The sequence below is a fragment of the Pseudophryne corroboree genome, chromosome 1 (genome assembly GCF_028390025.1).
Source record: "Pseudophryne corroboree isolate aPseCor3 chromosome 1, aPseCor3.hap2, whole genome shotgun sequence".
Classification (NCBI taxonomy): Eukaryota; Metazoa; Chordata; class Amphibia; order Anura; family Myobatrachidae; genus Pseudophryne; species Pseudophryne corroboree.
The window spans coordinates 679,540,247-679,557,945 of NC_086444.1; the positions used below are offsets into that span (position 1 = coordinate 679,540,247).

Below are 17,699 nucleotides of genomic sequence, written 5' to 3' on the forward strand. Positions count from 1 at the left end.
CCAGCACTCAGTTGTGATATGGGGTAAACAAAAACATAGTTTTATTTTTCAGAAACCCTTCTTAGTCCTGCAATACTTTAAATAAAACCACAGGTAAGGCAGGAAATGTTAAAAATCATAACATGTAATTAACACTGCAATGACATTGGTTCCTTCTGAAGAAATATTCTTGCAACTATAGATTAACCCTCCATGTAACCTCCCAAATCTAAATTGCCATTACTACAAAATTCCACTAGGACTACTTTGTCCGTCTTCCGTGGCTAATTTACTATCTTCCTCACAGGTAACTAGCTGTACAGCCTACTGCTAGAGATTTTCTTTACTTACTTCACCTCCCCTAACTCTCCATGCACACACTTACTTGCCCATCATATCACTAAAGCAACCTTACAGTAAAGTATCAACATAGTACAAACTCAAGATATCTGAATATACAGTTTATCCCCTTTCACATGAATAACTATGCTGTACTGGTACCAGTATCTTTCTTAATACACTTTAAATATACACATACAGTACTATCACGTCCAGTTAGATCTGAGTTTATAGCCAGCTAATGGTGGTGCACATTGACATCTAAGGCAGAGGTGTATCTAGCACAGGGCGAGCAGGGCACGTGCCCTGGGCGCCGTGGCATCCCCAGCAGAGGGGGGCGCCACCGGCACCTGCATGGCCCGCTCGCCCCATGTGACAGGGATTCCGCCGGCGCTACCCGCGGCGCTCTCCCTGTCTCCCCGGCTGCTGTGCCTGTCACACAGTACAGGCAGTGGCAGCCAGGAGCCTCGTCTCCCCCACTCCGCAAAATCTACATTGCGCGTGCGCGACCACGGCGCACATACGAAGGGAAGAAAGGTCCACCGATCACCACATGAAGCACATGTGGGAGCCAGTGACGTGCGGTGGGGTGAGGCAGGTGAGGCGGAGCCTTTCCTGTCATACTAACATTTGTGCAAGAGTTTTGACCGTATAAAGTATATGAAAAATACAAAGAATATGTTTGAAATATCTTCTTTGCATTATTCAAATCACTTTTATAGCCAAAACTCTGGAGTAAAAAGTCTATGGCAGGGGAGGCAAATTTCCAAGAGTTTATAATGCTGCACCTGTGTATAATACCCAGATGTACACTTTGGCTCATATATTGCATGTAAATCTGGCTCTGGTGCTAGACAGTGCCTCCTGAGCCATTTAGCTCACCGCACGTCCCTGGTGGGAGCAGAACAGGGAGCCGCGAGTGCTTTCAGAGAGTGAGGGCGGGCTCTAGCAGTGTACAATGCTGCCTGTCCCCTCTCTTTCTCCTCAACGCTGCAGGTAAACATAAAAAAGAACTGGCACTGTGGGGCAATGTATCTGGCACTGTGGGGCAATGTATCTGGCACTGTGGGGCAATGTAACTGGCACTGTGGTGCATGTATCTGGCACTGTGGGGCATGTATCTGGCACTGTGGGGCATTGTAACTGGCACTGTGGGGCAATGTAACTGGCACTGGGGCATGTATCTGGCACTGTGGGGCATGTATCTGGCACTGTGGGGCAATGTAACTGGCACTGTGGGGCATGTATCTGGCACTGTGGGGCATGTATATGACACTGTGGGGCATTGTAACTGGCACTGTGGGGCAATGTAACTGGCACTGTGGGGCATGTAACTGGCACTGTGGGGCATTTTCAGTGGCCACACCCCTTCTGGTGCATGGCCACACCCCTTCTGGTGTGTGGCCACACCCATTTTTCACTGTGCGCGCCTTCGGTGCACGCACATACTCCTTTTGGTGCTTTTTTTTTTTTGGGGTGGGGAGCGCCACTCTTCATCTTGCCCTGGGCTCCGAAAACCCTAGTTACGCCTCTGATCTAAGGTCATCCTGAGCTGTTTCCAAGTTTCAAAGTATATTTGTTTAAGATATTGTTAAATATATAGTTACTTCCAGGAAATGTAGACAAAACGGGTCAAAGCTCCACTTCAGACATATATGTATATACTGCTGCAGGTAGGTGGAAATTATTAAAGTGTTCATAGAAAGATAGCTTTATTAGTAGGTGTGAAGTCGATCTTCCCTCTATGATATGTATATGCACCACAGCTGTCATAGAGGTTTGCAGCTAATTTCTCCACTGCGTATTCCTTAGCCTGTCTTGGTATAGGTGGTTGCCTTATTACAACGCTAATAAGTTTTGTGTAGGTGTCCCTCTCCTTATGTAACTCCAGTATAAAGTGCCACCTGATCTCCCTGTGGATGTTACACAGATAGTACAATCCTGTCACAGAATCATAGAAATGATGAGGGACTGCAAGTCGTGTGCCTCTGAAAACTTATGGGCTCATTTATCAAGCCTTGGAGAGTGGTAAATAGAGAAATGAATATATGAAAGAAAAGAAAACTTTTGTTTGGGCGCACTCTTTGTAATATCAATCTTAAAAGATATTAAGCAATGGATTTAAGACTTAACTTTTATTAAAAGTAATAAACTAATAAAAGTTAAGTCTTAAACCCATTGCTTAATATCTTTTCAGATTGATATTACAAAGAGTGCGCCCAAACAAGAGTCTTTTTTTCTTTCCTATATTCGTATATCTTCTGACTCAGGGTGCACCACCAAAACGGACTAATTGAGTAAACTCATTTAGCAATAGTAATTGTCCACCTTTGGTCTTTTTCCCTATTGTACTGAAATTTACCCAGACCAGTGCAGAATCATAACCTCTTTCCATACAGAGTGATGAATAGCACGGTGATAAAGTACCAGCCAATCAGCTCCTAACTGCCATGTTACAGGCTGGGTTTGAAAAATGACAGTTAGGAGCTGATTGGCTGGTACTTCATCACTGTGCTATTTATCACTCTCCAAGGCTTGATAAATCTAGGCACATCTTTGCTGAAGGGATATATATCTATATCTATATATACATCTATATCTGACGTTGTGTTCTAATTTGCCAGCAGTTATCAGGATGTAAGTAAACTGCTTTAATTGGTGCGGGTACTGACTTCTCCAGACTTTTTTACAGTCAGCCCCTTTCTCTGTCTGCTCCCCTACTCCGCTCACCAGACATAGGGGAGCCAGCAGGCCTCTGCCTGTCCAGTCATTTACCTCAGACAACTGTTACTGCCCTTGTCTCAGTGCTATTTATAGTTTCTCTTAGGTTGCCATGTAAATCCTCCAATCAACCCACAGCCAGAGGCGGATTGGCCATAGGGTCTACAGGGAAGATTCCCGGTGGGCCGACGCACCAGTGGGGCCTGTTTTGTTTGAGGACATGTGGTCCTATTTATAGACATAATGAATAAGATGCCAAACAATTTGCATATATGAAAATGACTTTGCCCCTTAGCCTGTGATTGCAGATGATCTAGTGTATGCTCTGTCTGCCTGCTTGGCTGACATATAAGATTGAGTGAATAGTGATTGGGATACGGTTGGTGTAATAAGCAAGAAAATATATCTTTCTAAAGAATGATATAGTTTCCTAAATTCTAAAGGTGTATCATATAATGTGCTCATAACATTCAATTTTATTTCCTTTTAATTTCCCCTTGATGCTGGACATGCCCACTATCTGGAAAGTCTTGGGGGGGAGGGTGCTGCTGCCATGGCCCATGGCTAGACCTTACACCTCTGGTGCTGCCCAAGTGGGGCCACTAGTACAAATTTTTTCCAGGGCCGCTTTTTGTTCCCAATCCGCCCCTGCTCACAGCCAATAGCATAATGACACTCCCTCATTAATAGCAGATTAACCATAAAATGCATCTATACGCATATACTTATTACTTACAACATTAATAGTATTTACATAGTAATCAGGTAAACACCATTTAAAAAAGGGGGTTACAGATGAAAGTTGCTTACAGTACTTTACAAGAAATCTAGTCTGGACATAGCAAAGGGGTGAATACTAAAGCAATCACTTACTGTATTTTCAGTTTTTATTCCTAATTAATTTTGATAAATGGTTGTATTAATCTTTTTAGCACATTATCAAATACATTGTGTTGATAGTTGGAAATACATTTCAATTAAGTACATCATGGTTCCATGTTGTAAAACAGCAAAATGTGAAAAAAAAACGCAGGGGGCTGTATACATTTTATTACATTTTATTAAATTCCTGCTTCAAGAATGGCAATCTACTTTAGGATGTACTACATCAGACAATAATCTACTGTCATTTATGTTGCCCATTCTTTACCTGGGCGGCTGCATCGCTGACCAAAGACTGCAAGGGGGAGCAAGCCAGCACATATAAACATACATGATAAGTTGTATGTAACATACAGTATGTGCTGGCTTCCTTAACTGGGGATCAGCAGCCGCTGCAGCACGTACGGGACACAGGCATAAAGCATTCAGCCTATCTTCAATAAGCCCATGCCCAGATTCCTGTGAAACCAGCCAGTGGGAGTCGGAGGGCATATTGAAGATAGGCTGAGTGCTGTGTGCCTGTGTCCCGTACATGCTGCGGCTGCTGATCGCCGGGTAAGGAAGCCAGCACATATGTTACATACAACTTGTCATGTATGTGTTTGCTAGCTCCCCACTGCAGTCTTTGGTTGGAGATGCAGCCCAAGGGCAGCAGCCGCTGCTGACCTGGGTGCAGAGAAATCCTAAGTGTAGTTTCTGAAAAACTTACCAAGTGCATAAATTTTCCCTTGGTGGAGAGCTAGGCCATGCGCACTCCTTTTATGTTTCATTGGTGCCATAGACTCCCAGTAATCTCTGTCTATATTGTATCGTTCTACGGAGTTTAGCTGATTAGTGCCATCATATCCTCCCACAGCATATATATAATTGTCTAAAGTGACAACTCCTGTGATGGAAAATAACATTGTTGTTATTCTTCAATATTTATGTCAACATAAACAACCTATTAGTACAAAATCAGACATAGGGGGTAATTCCAAGTTGATCGCAGCAGGATTTTTGATAGCAATTGGGCAAAACCATGGGGGTAATTCCAAGTTGATCGCAGCAGGAAATTTTTTAGCAGTTGGGCAAAACCATGTGCACTGCAGGGGAGGCAGATATAACATGTGCAGAGAGAGTTAGATTTGGGTGGGTTATTTTGTTTCTGTGCAGGGTAAATACTGGCTGCTTTATTTTTACAATGCAATTTAGATTGCAGATTGAACACACCACACCCAAATCTCTCTCTCTCTGCACATGTTATATCTGCCTCCCCTGCAGTGCACATGGTTTTGCCCAACTGCTAACCAAATTCCTGCTGCGATCAACTTGGAATTACCCCCAATGTGCACTGCAAGGAAGGCAGATATAACATGTGCAGAGAGAGTTAGATTTGGGTGGGGTGTGTTCAATCTGCAATCTAATTTGCAGTGTAAAAATAAAGCAGCCTGTATTTACCCTGCACAGAAATAAAATAACCCACCCAAATCTAACTCTTTCTGCACATGTTATATCTGCCTCCCCTGCAGTGCACATGGTTTTGCCCAATTGCTAACAAAAATCCTGCTGCGATCAACTTGGAATTACCCCCATAATACATTAACACTGGTTTAAAGTTATATTTTTTTCTACATGACACATAGATTTATTGTGTGAGGCCCTGATAAGGAGTTTGTTCACATACTTTGTGGAGTCTGTACACATACTTAAGACAGCATATAACAGACCTTGAAAATCAGAGGGTGTTGTAATATAAAGTGGGGACACTGATCTTTCAGGTCCAGATATCAGTTAAAACCATAATATAGGGAATAGCCTATAAGCAGAACATGTGGCTTTGGAAGCAAAAGAGACAGTATATTAAAGGAGATTTCCCTGTATGAAATGGGGATTCGACTAAAGGTGCATACACACGGTGTTACATAGTCAAAATCACAAGAATTAACACATAGTGGGGGAGATTCAAATGTTTGAAAAGTCAGTTGGGAGTCTGTTTTTTCCTAATAGACAGGAAAAAACAGACACCCAACCGACTTTTGAAACGTTTGAATCTCCCCCACTGTATTGCACCGTGTGTACACAGCTTTCGATACCGATACGTAGCCCCATGGGATTGGGATTGCAAGAAAAACAGACTGTGCAGGCAAGGAAATTTTGACTATATTGTGTACAATCTAGTACAAAGTATAGTCAAAACTGGCCATAGTCAAAATTGCACCGTGTGTATAGACAATATCGGTGCTTCTGGGCTCCGGGGGAGTTCAAGGGAAATCGCATAGTCAAAATCAGGCATAGTCAATATCTCACCGTATGTATGCACCTTAAGACAGAGAGCCATGTGACATGTATCTGTGCTTAGTACATATAAGTTGAGTATTGACTCTTGTCTGCTTATCATTTTTTTGAATTGCATACTGTTTTGTTAACATATTTTTTATTCACCAATAAACTGTATTTCTGTATTTGAGCATAACACTGAGCTTCAGAATATTTACTGACTGACAGGGCGAAGGATTACATACGTACAAACCATGATACTGACATTAAAATGGGTATATCAAATAGACTAGGTTATACTTCCTGACATTATTATTGAGTTGGCCGATTATCCATTAGAGCTGCATCAACTATTCAGAAAATATTTTTCCTATGTTGGCCCCTTCTCCTAGTCAGAGCCCCGGGGACTGCTCTGTGCATGTCTTTTCCCATAGTTCCTCTGTCTATCTCCCAGTCCACTGCTCTCAAGAGATTGTGGCTCTTGATTTGTCTGATTGCTCATCTCACTACAAATTGAATTTGGCCCTGCTACATGCAGCTGTTTTTCCTGGAGCCCCCTTGGGAAGAATCTATCCTAGTTGATAGTGCAGATTTAAAGAGATGGGTGACTAGACAAAGCATGTTCAGCAGCTCACAGAGCACTTGGCATGTCTCCACAGAGAAGAAAAGTGGGGCATATCTCTCGGGCATGGCATTTGATTTAAGACTACACCCCCTAGCCATGAGACCACACTCTCTTCACATCAGGAGAAAATTGGGTGGTATGGAAAAAATAGCTAAAATGAAGAAAAGTACGAAGTACAGGAATTGTGCCACATTGTGCAAAAGGGATAGGTGTATGAGAACACATCTGTATCTATTTGTTACTTTTCAACAAAGAAAGATTAAAAACATTAAAGCTACATTGTAAAAGAGATTTGTTTTGTTGTTAACTTATTAGCAGAACTCTCTGGAGACATGTTGCCTTGAACCATACTTGCCTACTCTCCTTGAAGTTCTGGGAGAATTTCAGGAAACTCTTTTAGGGTTCCACATTATGTTAGTTTCACTTAAATGTCTTGAAGGACTTTTGGAGCAGTTTTCATGAAAATCTGCTACAAACCCTTTAATTTACTTTTTACTAACCAGATCGCATTTCCCATATTTATAATGGGAAATGCGATCTGAACGAATATACTAGAAAAAAAAAATACCGCAGTGAGCCCTGTGATAATAATGCTGTCCTGATCACAGGGATCACTGCAGATTCTGTACTTCTGCACAGCTTTCTCTGCCTCCAGTCTGATGGACACACAAGCTTATCACTGTGAAAAAGAATAAATAAATAATACTCACTTTACAGCACCGGAGGTCACAGTAGCAGGGAGCCCTGGTGACCGGCAGCCCTCCAGGAGCTCCGATCACTGATCCCTGCCTTTGGTGAATATAAGGTATGAGTGCAGCAGTGGGAGGTTAGTGCCTTGGGGGGGGGGGGGGGGGTGCTGCGATGGCGGTGTGCCTAGTGATAGCAGCAGTGATGTCTGTGGCGGTGCACATACTCTGGGTATTTTTCACGAAGAATAACCTGATACAGTATGTCTGCGGAGTTCATGCGCAGAGAGCGATTATTGATACATCCATGAAATGTAATCAATAATCGCATTGTGGACTGGGACGATTTTATCACATCCGCATCCTCAGATGTGGATGGTTAAAATCTGTCCCGTAAATACCAGGGAGAGTAGAACATCCTCCTGGTTCATTACAACTTCCCTAGTAAATGGGACGTTCTGGATTATTAATGTTAATACGACTGACATAGTATCATATTGTTGTAGTCTTGCTGCTCCATGTCATGATTCACAGCATTGTACAGTGGGAAGCAGGGCCACATTGATGTTATTTACCTTTTGCTCCAACCACCTGGACATATTCTCTGGGATCTCACAAAATGGCATTTAGAAAGTAGGTGTGACTGTAACACACTGGGCTATTTTCAATACTCAAAACTGCCATGACAATGTTCAAATTCCTCTTTGTATCACTCGTCTTGAATTGTGCTTGTGAGGTAATGTGGCAAAGTTTGCACCAGTAAGTGGGAAGAATTTAGTGTAATGGGGGTATTCTGTTCTAAATGGTGACTTGGCGTATGGTTACACATACTTTTACATGATTGTTCAAATGTTGGATTTCATTTAGTGGGGTAGGAATATTAAAATGAGCTAAGGAGAGGAATACACACATCTTTAGGGATAGTTCTTGCTTTTCTTAAGGGCACAGAGCAGTAAATCAACTTAATATTCCATCAGCTCAGAGCTTATGGAATGTATTTTGCATTTTTGCAGAGAAGCACATTTCTATCCTATGTCACCAAACACTAGAAAGTAAGTGTACTGTACACATACTAGAAATGCAACATTAGCGTGTGCACATTGCAAATTTGCTATTTTGTTTTTCGTCTAGGGTTACTGTAGCTTAAAATGTATAGGTGTAACCTTCTGACCCAGAGAATTTAGTGTACTACTGTATAACACTTGCTTAACAACACAATTATTAACATTAATAGTGTGGGCAAGGACTATCATAACATGTAATTCAATACTTGTGATGTGAAGAATCACCCCTTCATTAAGTACTGTTTATTACTTTCCTTGCATTCATTTGACAAGTACAAAATATAGCTCAAATATCAGCGACAAAGATTCCAAACTAAGCTTAAACTCATTTGAACCCAAATTCAGGAATAGTTGGTATACAGTATAAATTTTGTGATTTCATACACCTCTATTGTTTAATGCTTAAGGTGTGGCAGGTACACCACACACAATAGGGAATCATGAATCTCAAGTTTTGAAATGTATCTGGATCTAGCACAAGCCCTTTTTCAAATAGTACAGAATAGCAGCACACTGGATTTGTATTGCACTTAAAATGTATTTTATAAATTAGACGCTTTTGTCGCACAAAGCACAGTCATCAGGGTCAAATTCAGTGCACAATATTCACATATATATTTCAGTGCACATACCTGCCCCACTTCGTATAATTCTCATTGGTGCCCTGGGATGCCACCGGTTCTCATCAGGATGATAACAGTCCACAGTGTTCAACCGGCTTTCCCCATCAAATCCACCAATTGCATACAAAAGTCCACAGCAAGATGCTATTCCAGCTCCAATTCGTGCAACGTGCATGGGAGCTACAGATGTCCACTGATTAACTTCAGGATCGTACCTAGAGTAGTGAGCAGTGTGCATCACAAAAGAGCCAGGGCAGACATAAACCAACCAAGTCTACACACTTATTGCCAACTGACATGCCCAGGAAAGGAATCTATTGGACAGGAGAAATTTTCTTCAATCATTCAGTTGGCTCTAGCAGTGTCAAAGTAGAAATTTGGGTATATGTATAGGGGTACAATGCTGAAAAGTAGATTATCCATGAGACAGCACAAATTTACAGTTTAATTAATAATACTTTATTCAAGTGGCCATATCAAGCAAAAAAAGATCCTAACAGAGAGATAATTGGTGTTTTTCCTTATAAGACCACTTGACATTTTAATGCACTCACTGATCTTATCACTCAAAGGCGTTCATCTAAATGTTTACTTGCAAAGTATCAGATGCTAATTTACCCATGAGAAACTATTAAAATTAAATGCCCACTTTTATTCTTTAATCTGCTCCCCAATTGATAAGCATTATATAGTGTGTTTTTTTATTGCTGTCTCATTTATAAAATATGCATATACTGAATTTCTTTCTCTGCCATATACTTGTGAATTACATGTTTATATCTCCTTATTCACTAAATTATAACTTGTCAGGCATTCTCATAATTAATGCATCTCTCTGCAAAACATATACAAAAGATTGGCGCTCTACAGTACACACACTATATCTGGTTGGATTCAGACGGCTGCTCACCAGTTGTGGGCGGGCTGCCCCAACAATAGATCAAAATGGATATGAAAAAAGAAAGAATGGGAGCGCTGGATGAATCCAATATGTATTTTTTATTAAAATATTGTTATATCAACCACATAAAAATACAGTGCATGAACTAGCCTAAAAATAATGAACAATTAATAATGTATAAATGTATACAAGACTGCCATATCTCCTGAACCAATATGAATAAGAAAACCTTTAATAAACCCTAATTAAGGGCTGCATTGGTGCTTCATGAAAATCAGCCGTGCGTCCACGAGCTGAAATATTTGTAAAAAAGGAGACTGATGAAAAGTGCCTCTGTTATAAATCACTGTTAAAGTGTACACTCTCTTCTCCTTGTACACAAAAGAACCTCATTGGCAAAGAGTATCCCAGTATTAAAATTGCGGACAACCGTGCTGTATTATTAAGTGGCAAATAGACAGTGATGGTCAAATTCACTTGTAGTATATCACCTGATGTGAGAGCCTCTCCGTCAAAGGCGCTGTACTGAGCCGGGTTTGCAGCGGCTCTGTGCAGTGAAAGTACAGCTGGTCACGTCACCAGTGAACCATCCAGACGAACACGGTTGTTTTCTCCGTTGAAGGGTACTGTACCAATTTGAATGTGCAGCAGTGCAGAAAGATTGGAGCAGCAGATTCCCCAGCCGCTGGTGAAAAGTCCGTTTTAATTGCGGCTACGGTCCACTCGATATATACGGCTCACAGAGTGTCAGGAGAATGCAGCAGTCAGATGAAGTCCTTCAATGGAGTACCTTAACGCGTTTCTCGGCCTACAACGCTGGCCGTTTCATCAGAAGGAAATGAGTAAAAAAAAAAAAAACGGCCAGCGTTGTAGGCCGAGAAACGCGTTAAGGTACTCCATTGAAGGACTTCATCTGACTGCTGCATTCTCCTGACACTCTGTGAGCCGTATATATCGAGTGGACCGTAGCCGCAATTAAAACGGACTTTTCACCAGCGGCTGGGGAATCTGCTGCTCCAATCTTTCTGCACTGCTGCACATTCAAATTGGTACAGTACCCTTCAACGGAGAAAACAACCGTGTTCGTCTGGATGGTTCACTGGTGACGTGACCAGCTGTACTTTCACTGCACAGAGCCGCTGCAAAACCGGCTCAGTACAGCGCCTTTGACGGAGAGGCTCTCACATCAGGTGATATACTACAAGTGAATTTGACCATCACTGTCTATTTGCCACTTAATAATACAGCACGGTTGTCCGCAATTTCAATACTGGGATACTCTTTGCCAATGAGGTTCTTTTGTGTACAAGGAGAAGAGAGTGTACACTTTAACAGTGATTTATAACAGAGGCACTTTTCATCAGTCTCCTTCTTACAAATATTTCAGCTCGTGGACGCACGGCTGATTTTCATGAAGCACCAATGCAGCCCTTAATTAGGGTTTATTAAAGGTTTTCTTATTAATATTGGTTCAGGAGATATGGCAGTCTTGTATACATTTATACATTATTAATTGTTCATTATTTTTAGGCTAGTTCATGCACTGTATTTTTATGTGGTTGATATAACAATATTTTAATAAAAAATACATATTGGATTCATCCAGCGCTCCCATTCTTTCTTTTTTCTCTGCAAAACAGTTAGGGCATGATGGGCTTAAGCATACATTTTATTTGTCATAATATTTCATTTTTCTGTATTATACATACTCAGGTTTTTGTAAAAAAAAATATTTTAATAAAAATAAATAATCCCATAAAATTGAAACTAGTACCAGCGCCCATAGGCTGTTCTTGTTACCGCTAAAAAAGTGTGGCGCTGCCGCAAAAATACAAAATATTCTAAGCTAGTCACACAGTAACAGAGAGATCAACTGGAAACAGCCCAAGGAGGGAATTCAATTTTCCGCAAAATCCAGTTTTTGCAATAAAAAGTGGGATTTTATTGTGAATCGCGAAAAGTCGCTATTTAATTGTCCGTGAAAAATTACTGGCAATAATTCTCAATAAGTTTAATGTAAGTTTGTTTTCACCACCTCCTGAGCAGATGAGAAGTTGTGGAAAATCACTATTTTAAAGGAAAAATGTTGGGATTTTGTTCAGTACCCCTGGGACATACCCCTTAATGACTAGACCAGTGGTGGCTAACATGCAGCTATCCCATTTTTAACTCTCTTCTCTGGGTTTGCCGTCAAGAATTATCATGCCAATCCCATGTTCACATATTTGCAATTGGATAATTCGAAAACGGGAGTGTGCATACCGTCAAAAAGCTATTTTTGCTGAACTTTTCACGCTATATGAGTGAAAAGTTAATCTGTGATAAATGACTGCATTTCATGGACAACTGAATACCCCCCCAAGTCTGTTCAGCAGAGCTTTCTGTCAAGGAGGAAGGAGTCATGCTAAATAGCACTATGGCTCATTTTAACCCCCTGGTCAGTAGGGTAATATGTTAAATTTAGAAAAAAAAAATGAAGTTACTGTGTGGAACCACATGGCCTCTTGGTACTTGTAGTTCCACAAGGAAAACTACTATCAAATCAAGGCATAGACACTGTTGCAGAATACTGCTCAAATCGGTTTAGGAGTAGAATAAACATAATGGATTTACAGAATGTTAATATCTAATAATTTTTCAAGAGTCTCAGTGTCTTTATTTGCTATTTAGTTTCTAGTCAAAATGACAGATTTACAGTATGAGTCTGTTGCATTAACAAAACAGGAATTTAACTTCAATTTCATTGACTTTGTACACATTTTGGTGGCTCTCAATAAATGTATCTATGCTATGAGATTACCTCTAATGAATGTCATCCTTTCAGTTTCTGATCATTTTGATATATTTTGAAAAAAAAAAAGAAAATACAGATGCACACTTTATAGCACTAAGCACTGCTAATCAGAACAATTATAATAAACTCTGCAATCTAACAGAGTAAAACTGAGGTGCTTAGCAATATTTTTTCACCAAAAATATGGGCCCAACAGCCGTGATCAGGTGACCTCATCTGGTGGGTCCCTAACACTAATGTTCAAGTCCAAAGCATGGGACCCCCAGGCCAGCACAGGCCAAAGGCTCACACTAGTGAGAGATTTAAGTTAAAAAATATGATATAAGTAAGAAACAGCAGCTATGTGTTAAGAGTATTACATAGGTGAAAGTTAATAATTAGAATGTTGCAAAATGTTACATTATATGTAAAAATATAAATAGGTGCTAAAAAAGTGTTACAATATGATGCCCAAAAACAGCCAGGCCACACCAATCCAGGGAGCCCCGCACCCCGAACTCGTCCCTAAAACTGACAAATTGTATAAATTTATTCAGGACTTTCCAATCATAGGGCCTAATTCAGCATGGATCGCTAATCTGAGAAATTGCAGTTGTCTGCGAGTAGAAAGGCGCCACACCAACAGAAAGAAAAAGCGACCCCTGCAAATTTGCGAATGCAATGCAGATTGCTACCCATTCGCAGATACATATGCAATTTTCAGAACACAGAAGATTTTTTGCCATCTGAGCAAATGTAAGTAGATCAGAGGCTGCCTGTAATTTGTGACTGAGACGGCCTGGAAGTGGTCTGCGCTGATGTTAGAGGCCCTCCCCAAAACCGCCTGGGCATGCCTGCATTTTTTCTGACACACCCAGAAAACATCAGGGTACCGTTCAGAAACGCTGTCTTCCTGTCAGTCAAACAGTGCAATTATGATTGATATGCAATTTTTGTCGCTGTTACCACTCACGCGTGCGCAATGCAGTCATTCAATAATCGCTCAATTAGCAAATTCTCAGATTAGCGATCCATGCTGAACATACTTACCTACTCTCCCGGAATGGCTGGGAGGCTCCCGAAAAGTGGATGGCGCTCCTGGGCCAACTCGGAAGAGTTGGCTAGTCTCCAGGCTGGCCGCCGAGCCCCGCGCCCCCGGAGTAACACTTAAGTATCTCCGCAGTGGGGGTGCCGATGACATGATTTGCATCATCGTAACCCCACCCCCAGCCCCACTATGCTGGTAATCTTGGCATAGTGTAGCGGGAGTAGGGCCAAGATTATGTGATCTTGTGGCCAATCCCCCTGCTCCTCACCATTATGCCTCCCTTTGCCGCACCATGCCCCCTGCTCAGCCAACCTGGCTGCCTCCTCCCAGAGGAGGCAGCCAGAATGTCAGCATCTATGATACTGAATTAGGCTCGTAGTGCCTTCTCCAATAAGCAGTCTGTAAATGCCAGAAATCCACGTAAAAATATGTAATATTAGAAGTGTATGTATCTGCATTTTCTCTATTTCTGTGTGTGTGTAGGGGATCCGATCTGAAGATCGACAGTATCTAGGTCGACAATGTTTGGGTCGACCACTATAGGTCGACAGTCACTAGGTCGACATGGATGGAAGGTCGACAGGGTTTCTAGGTCGACATGTGCTTGGTCGACAGGTATAAAGGTCGACATGAGTTTTTCACATTTTTTTCTTTTTTTGAATTTTTTCATACTTAACGATCCACGTGGACTACGATTGGAACGGTAATCTGTGCCGAGCGAAGCGAAGGCACCATGCCCGAAGCATGGCGAGCAAACGCGGTGCACTAATTTGGGATCCCGGTCACTCTACGAAGAAAACGACACAAAAAATAAATCCTCATGTCGACCTTTAGACCTGTCGACCTAGAAACCCTGTCGACCTTCCATCCATGCCGACCTAGTGACTGTCGACCTATAGTGGTCGACCTAAACATTGTCGACCTAGATACTGTCGATTTGATGAACCACACCCGTGTGGAGCTACAAGTCTCAGCATGGTAGTAAAGGAAATGTAGGCTATATACAATCACTTTTGAGTACTGACATGTTATGTTGCACTGTAAATGAGTCTCATCTGATAACAATAAATAAGCCCCTCCCATACAGCTCAATATCATGTTTTTAAAATAAATGTATAATACATTTAGCACAGGCAAGATAATTCCAGTTTCTCACAACTGTATGAACATCTATCATGGAATTTACCTTTCAACGCTTTTATGATGATTCGATCCACTGGAGCCTCCTACAGCATAAATGGCACCATCTATTACGCCTACTCCAACCCTGTTTCTAGCTACACTCATGTGTGCTCTTGATGTCCATTTATTAATAATTGGATTGAAGCATGCTAAAGAGTTTGAATCTGTATTTTCCGTAGAAAAATGGTTTCTTCCACCCAGGGTATAAAACAGACCACTGACAATACAAGCTCCTAGACCACTTCTTGGTTCCAACATGTTGGCAAGTTTGATCCATTCCCCAGTCTGAGGATTATAGGCATCCATAGAGTTCAGAGAATTATGCATGTAGCCACCTGCCACATAAATAAGTTGGTTTCCTCGTACTTTGGTTGGTGGTAGAGGCTTGTGTAAGGACATCTCTTGGAAAATCTTAGACAGAAACATCCTGCATGAGTTTTCCTTATTCAGGATGGGGCACTGCTTTAGCTGCACTGCGAGAAACTTTGGTGGCAGAGCATAAAGATGAACAGCATTTAATAATAAGGTAAAATACTGTTCTCTGTTGATCAAATCCCACTGCATCCACCTTAAACAGGCATTGTATACCTCTGTCTCACAGAGGACATTCAGGCTTTCCTGACTGACCAGGTCCAAGAGTTCACAATGAGTAAGGTTTAAAAACTCCTCCTCTTTTGTAACCTGGAATAAAAAACAGACATTGGAGGAAAACATATTTCTACAGAATTGTAAAGCAATTTCTACTAATACTATGGCCGATATTCCATAAACTGCGGTGATTTACAGTGGCTAATTGAGCCCCCAGTGGATATTCAATTGTCCCCAATGCTGGCAGTTTTCTGGGATTTTGTTTCGCAATCCTGAGGCAGGCAAATCAAAATCCCTGGTAACCAGCTCTATCAGCCCCCTTTTTTCATGAAAACAAATAGGTCTGGGAACTTATCCTATGTGTTTTCTAAGAAAACAGAAAAAAAAATGACATGAAAAAAGAGGATATAATAGAATAGCCCGAGGCGAAACATTAGTACCTCATTTTTTATGCAAACATTTCGCAGGGCTAATTGAATACCCCCTATGAACACAGTTATAGAAAAATATATGCTAGTATTACTAGAAATGCATAAACCATAAATGCATAAAGCAAGTCTTAATGTAAATGCACACATGTAAAAATAAATGCATATACTTGTGGTCCTAAATGCACTGAATGGATTTTACGCTCCTTTTCTAATTTCCAGAAGGCAGTAATTTTTACCAGGTTTCATTGATGTTAAGTGCAAACAAACTTTTAACATGATAAAGATCATTTCAGCTGTATTTTAGCCACACATAAAGGTATGGCTATTAAATGACAAGAGTGCAATTGTAAAAAAATAAACCATACTGCGCAAGTTAAAAGGGAGTGGGGGAACATTGACCTTGGACTGTACCAAAACGGTTTGCAAGTTTCACTTTTCTCGCAGTTTGCTGTCACACAGCCTTTGAACGTTGTGTTTTTTCCGGTGCATCATAAAACTGCTTAGTTCAAAAGTAGAACAACGTGTTAGCTTACATTTTTTCGTTAAATTGCTAAGTGTTAAAACGCCCACTGAATCTTTCCGTATGAATACCAGGGCTTACAGGGCAGATTGTATGTCATGTGCACGTGTGTTTGAGTGGCACAAAAGATACAGTGACGGTTATGAGGATGTTGATGATGATGAACACCCTGGGAGGGGCCTTGCCCATCAAAAACAAACAAAAATGTGTAAAACATTTAGAAACTGTTGACTCAGCGTCCGAATGGTAGCAGAAATGGTAAACATTGATAAAGAAACTGTTAAGCAAGTTTTGCATCAAGATCTTAACATGACAAAAGTTTGTGCTAAGATGATTTCAAGGCTTCTCACTGTCGAGCAGAAAGAAAAGCGAATTTGTATAGACATTTTGGAACAAATTCAAGAGGATTCGCATTAAAGTTATTACCTGGGATGAGAAATGGATCTTCCAGTATGATAATGAGACAAACAACAGTCCAAAACACCATCACCACCAAGAATGAAGAAAGCGTGTCAAAGCAAATCCAAATTCAAACCCATGTTAATTATATTTTTACTTTAGCAGACTGGGTACCAGAAAGTGCAACAGTAAATCAACATTACTACAAAATGTTCCAGAAACTTTGTGGGAAAGAATCATAAGAAAGAGGTCAGAGTTGTGGAAAAATGGTTTCATCCTCCAACATCCTAGGACAATGCACCGGCCCACACAGCTCTCTCTATAAAGCAGTTTTTGCTCAAGAAACAGACTGCAGTGCTAGAACACCTTCCATAAGAATGCAGTGGTGTATGGATGCAGAAGGGGAGTACATAGAAAGAGAACAGGGTTAAAATTAGAGATGAGCGGGTTCGGTTCGTTGAGTTCCGAACCCCCCCGAACTTCACCTATTTTACACGGTTCCGAGGCAGCCTCGGATCTTCCCGTCTTGCTCGGTTAACCCGAACGCGCCCGAACGTCATCATCCCGCTGTCGGATTCTCGTGAGATTCGTATTCTATATAAAGAGCCGCGCATCGCCGTCATTTTCACTTGTGCATTGGAGATTGAACGGAGAGGACGTGGCTGCGTTATCTCCCTGA

At 41.2% G+C, this 17,699-nt stretch overlaps 1 protein-coding gene across 5 annotated transcripts in view; it reads right to left on the reverse strand.

Annotated features, from left to right (window-relative positions):
- LOC134906828 (kelch-like ECH-associated protein 1A) overlaps positions 1 to 17,699 on the reverse strand; it is an 82,023-nt gene that overhangs the window by 17,522 nt on the left and 46,802 nt on the right. For all 5 annotated transcript variants that reach the window (XM_063914747.1, XM_063914744.1, XM_063914745.1 and 2 more), the window contains 3 exons: positions 15,087 to 15,763; positions 9,188 to 9,393; positions 4,631 to 4,807 (listed from right to left, as the gene is read on the reverse strand). In XM_063914747.1, the coding sequence (XP_063770817.1) occupies positions 4,631 to 4,807; positions 9,188 to 9,393; positions 15,087 to 15,763 (1,060 nt within the window). The remainder of the gene's footprint in view (positions 1 to 4,630; positions 4,808 to 9,187; positions 9,394 to 15,086; positions 15,764 to 17,699) is intronic.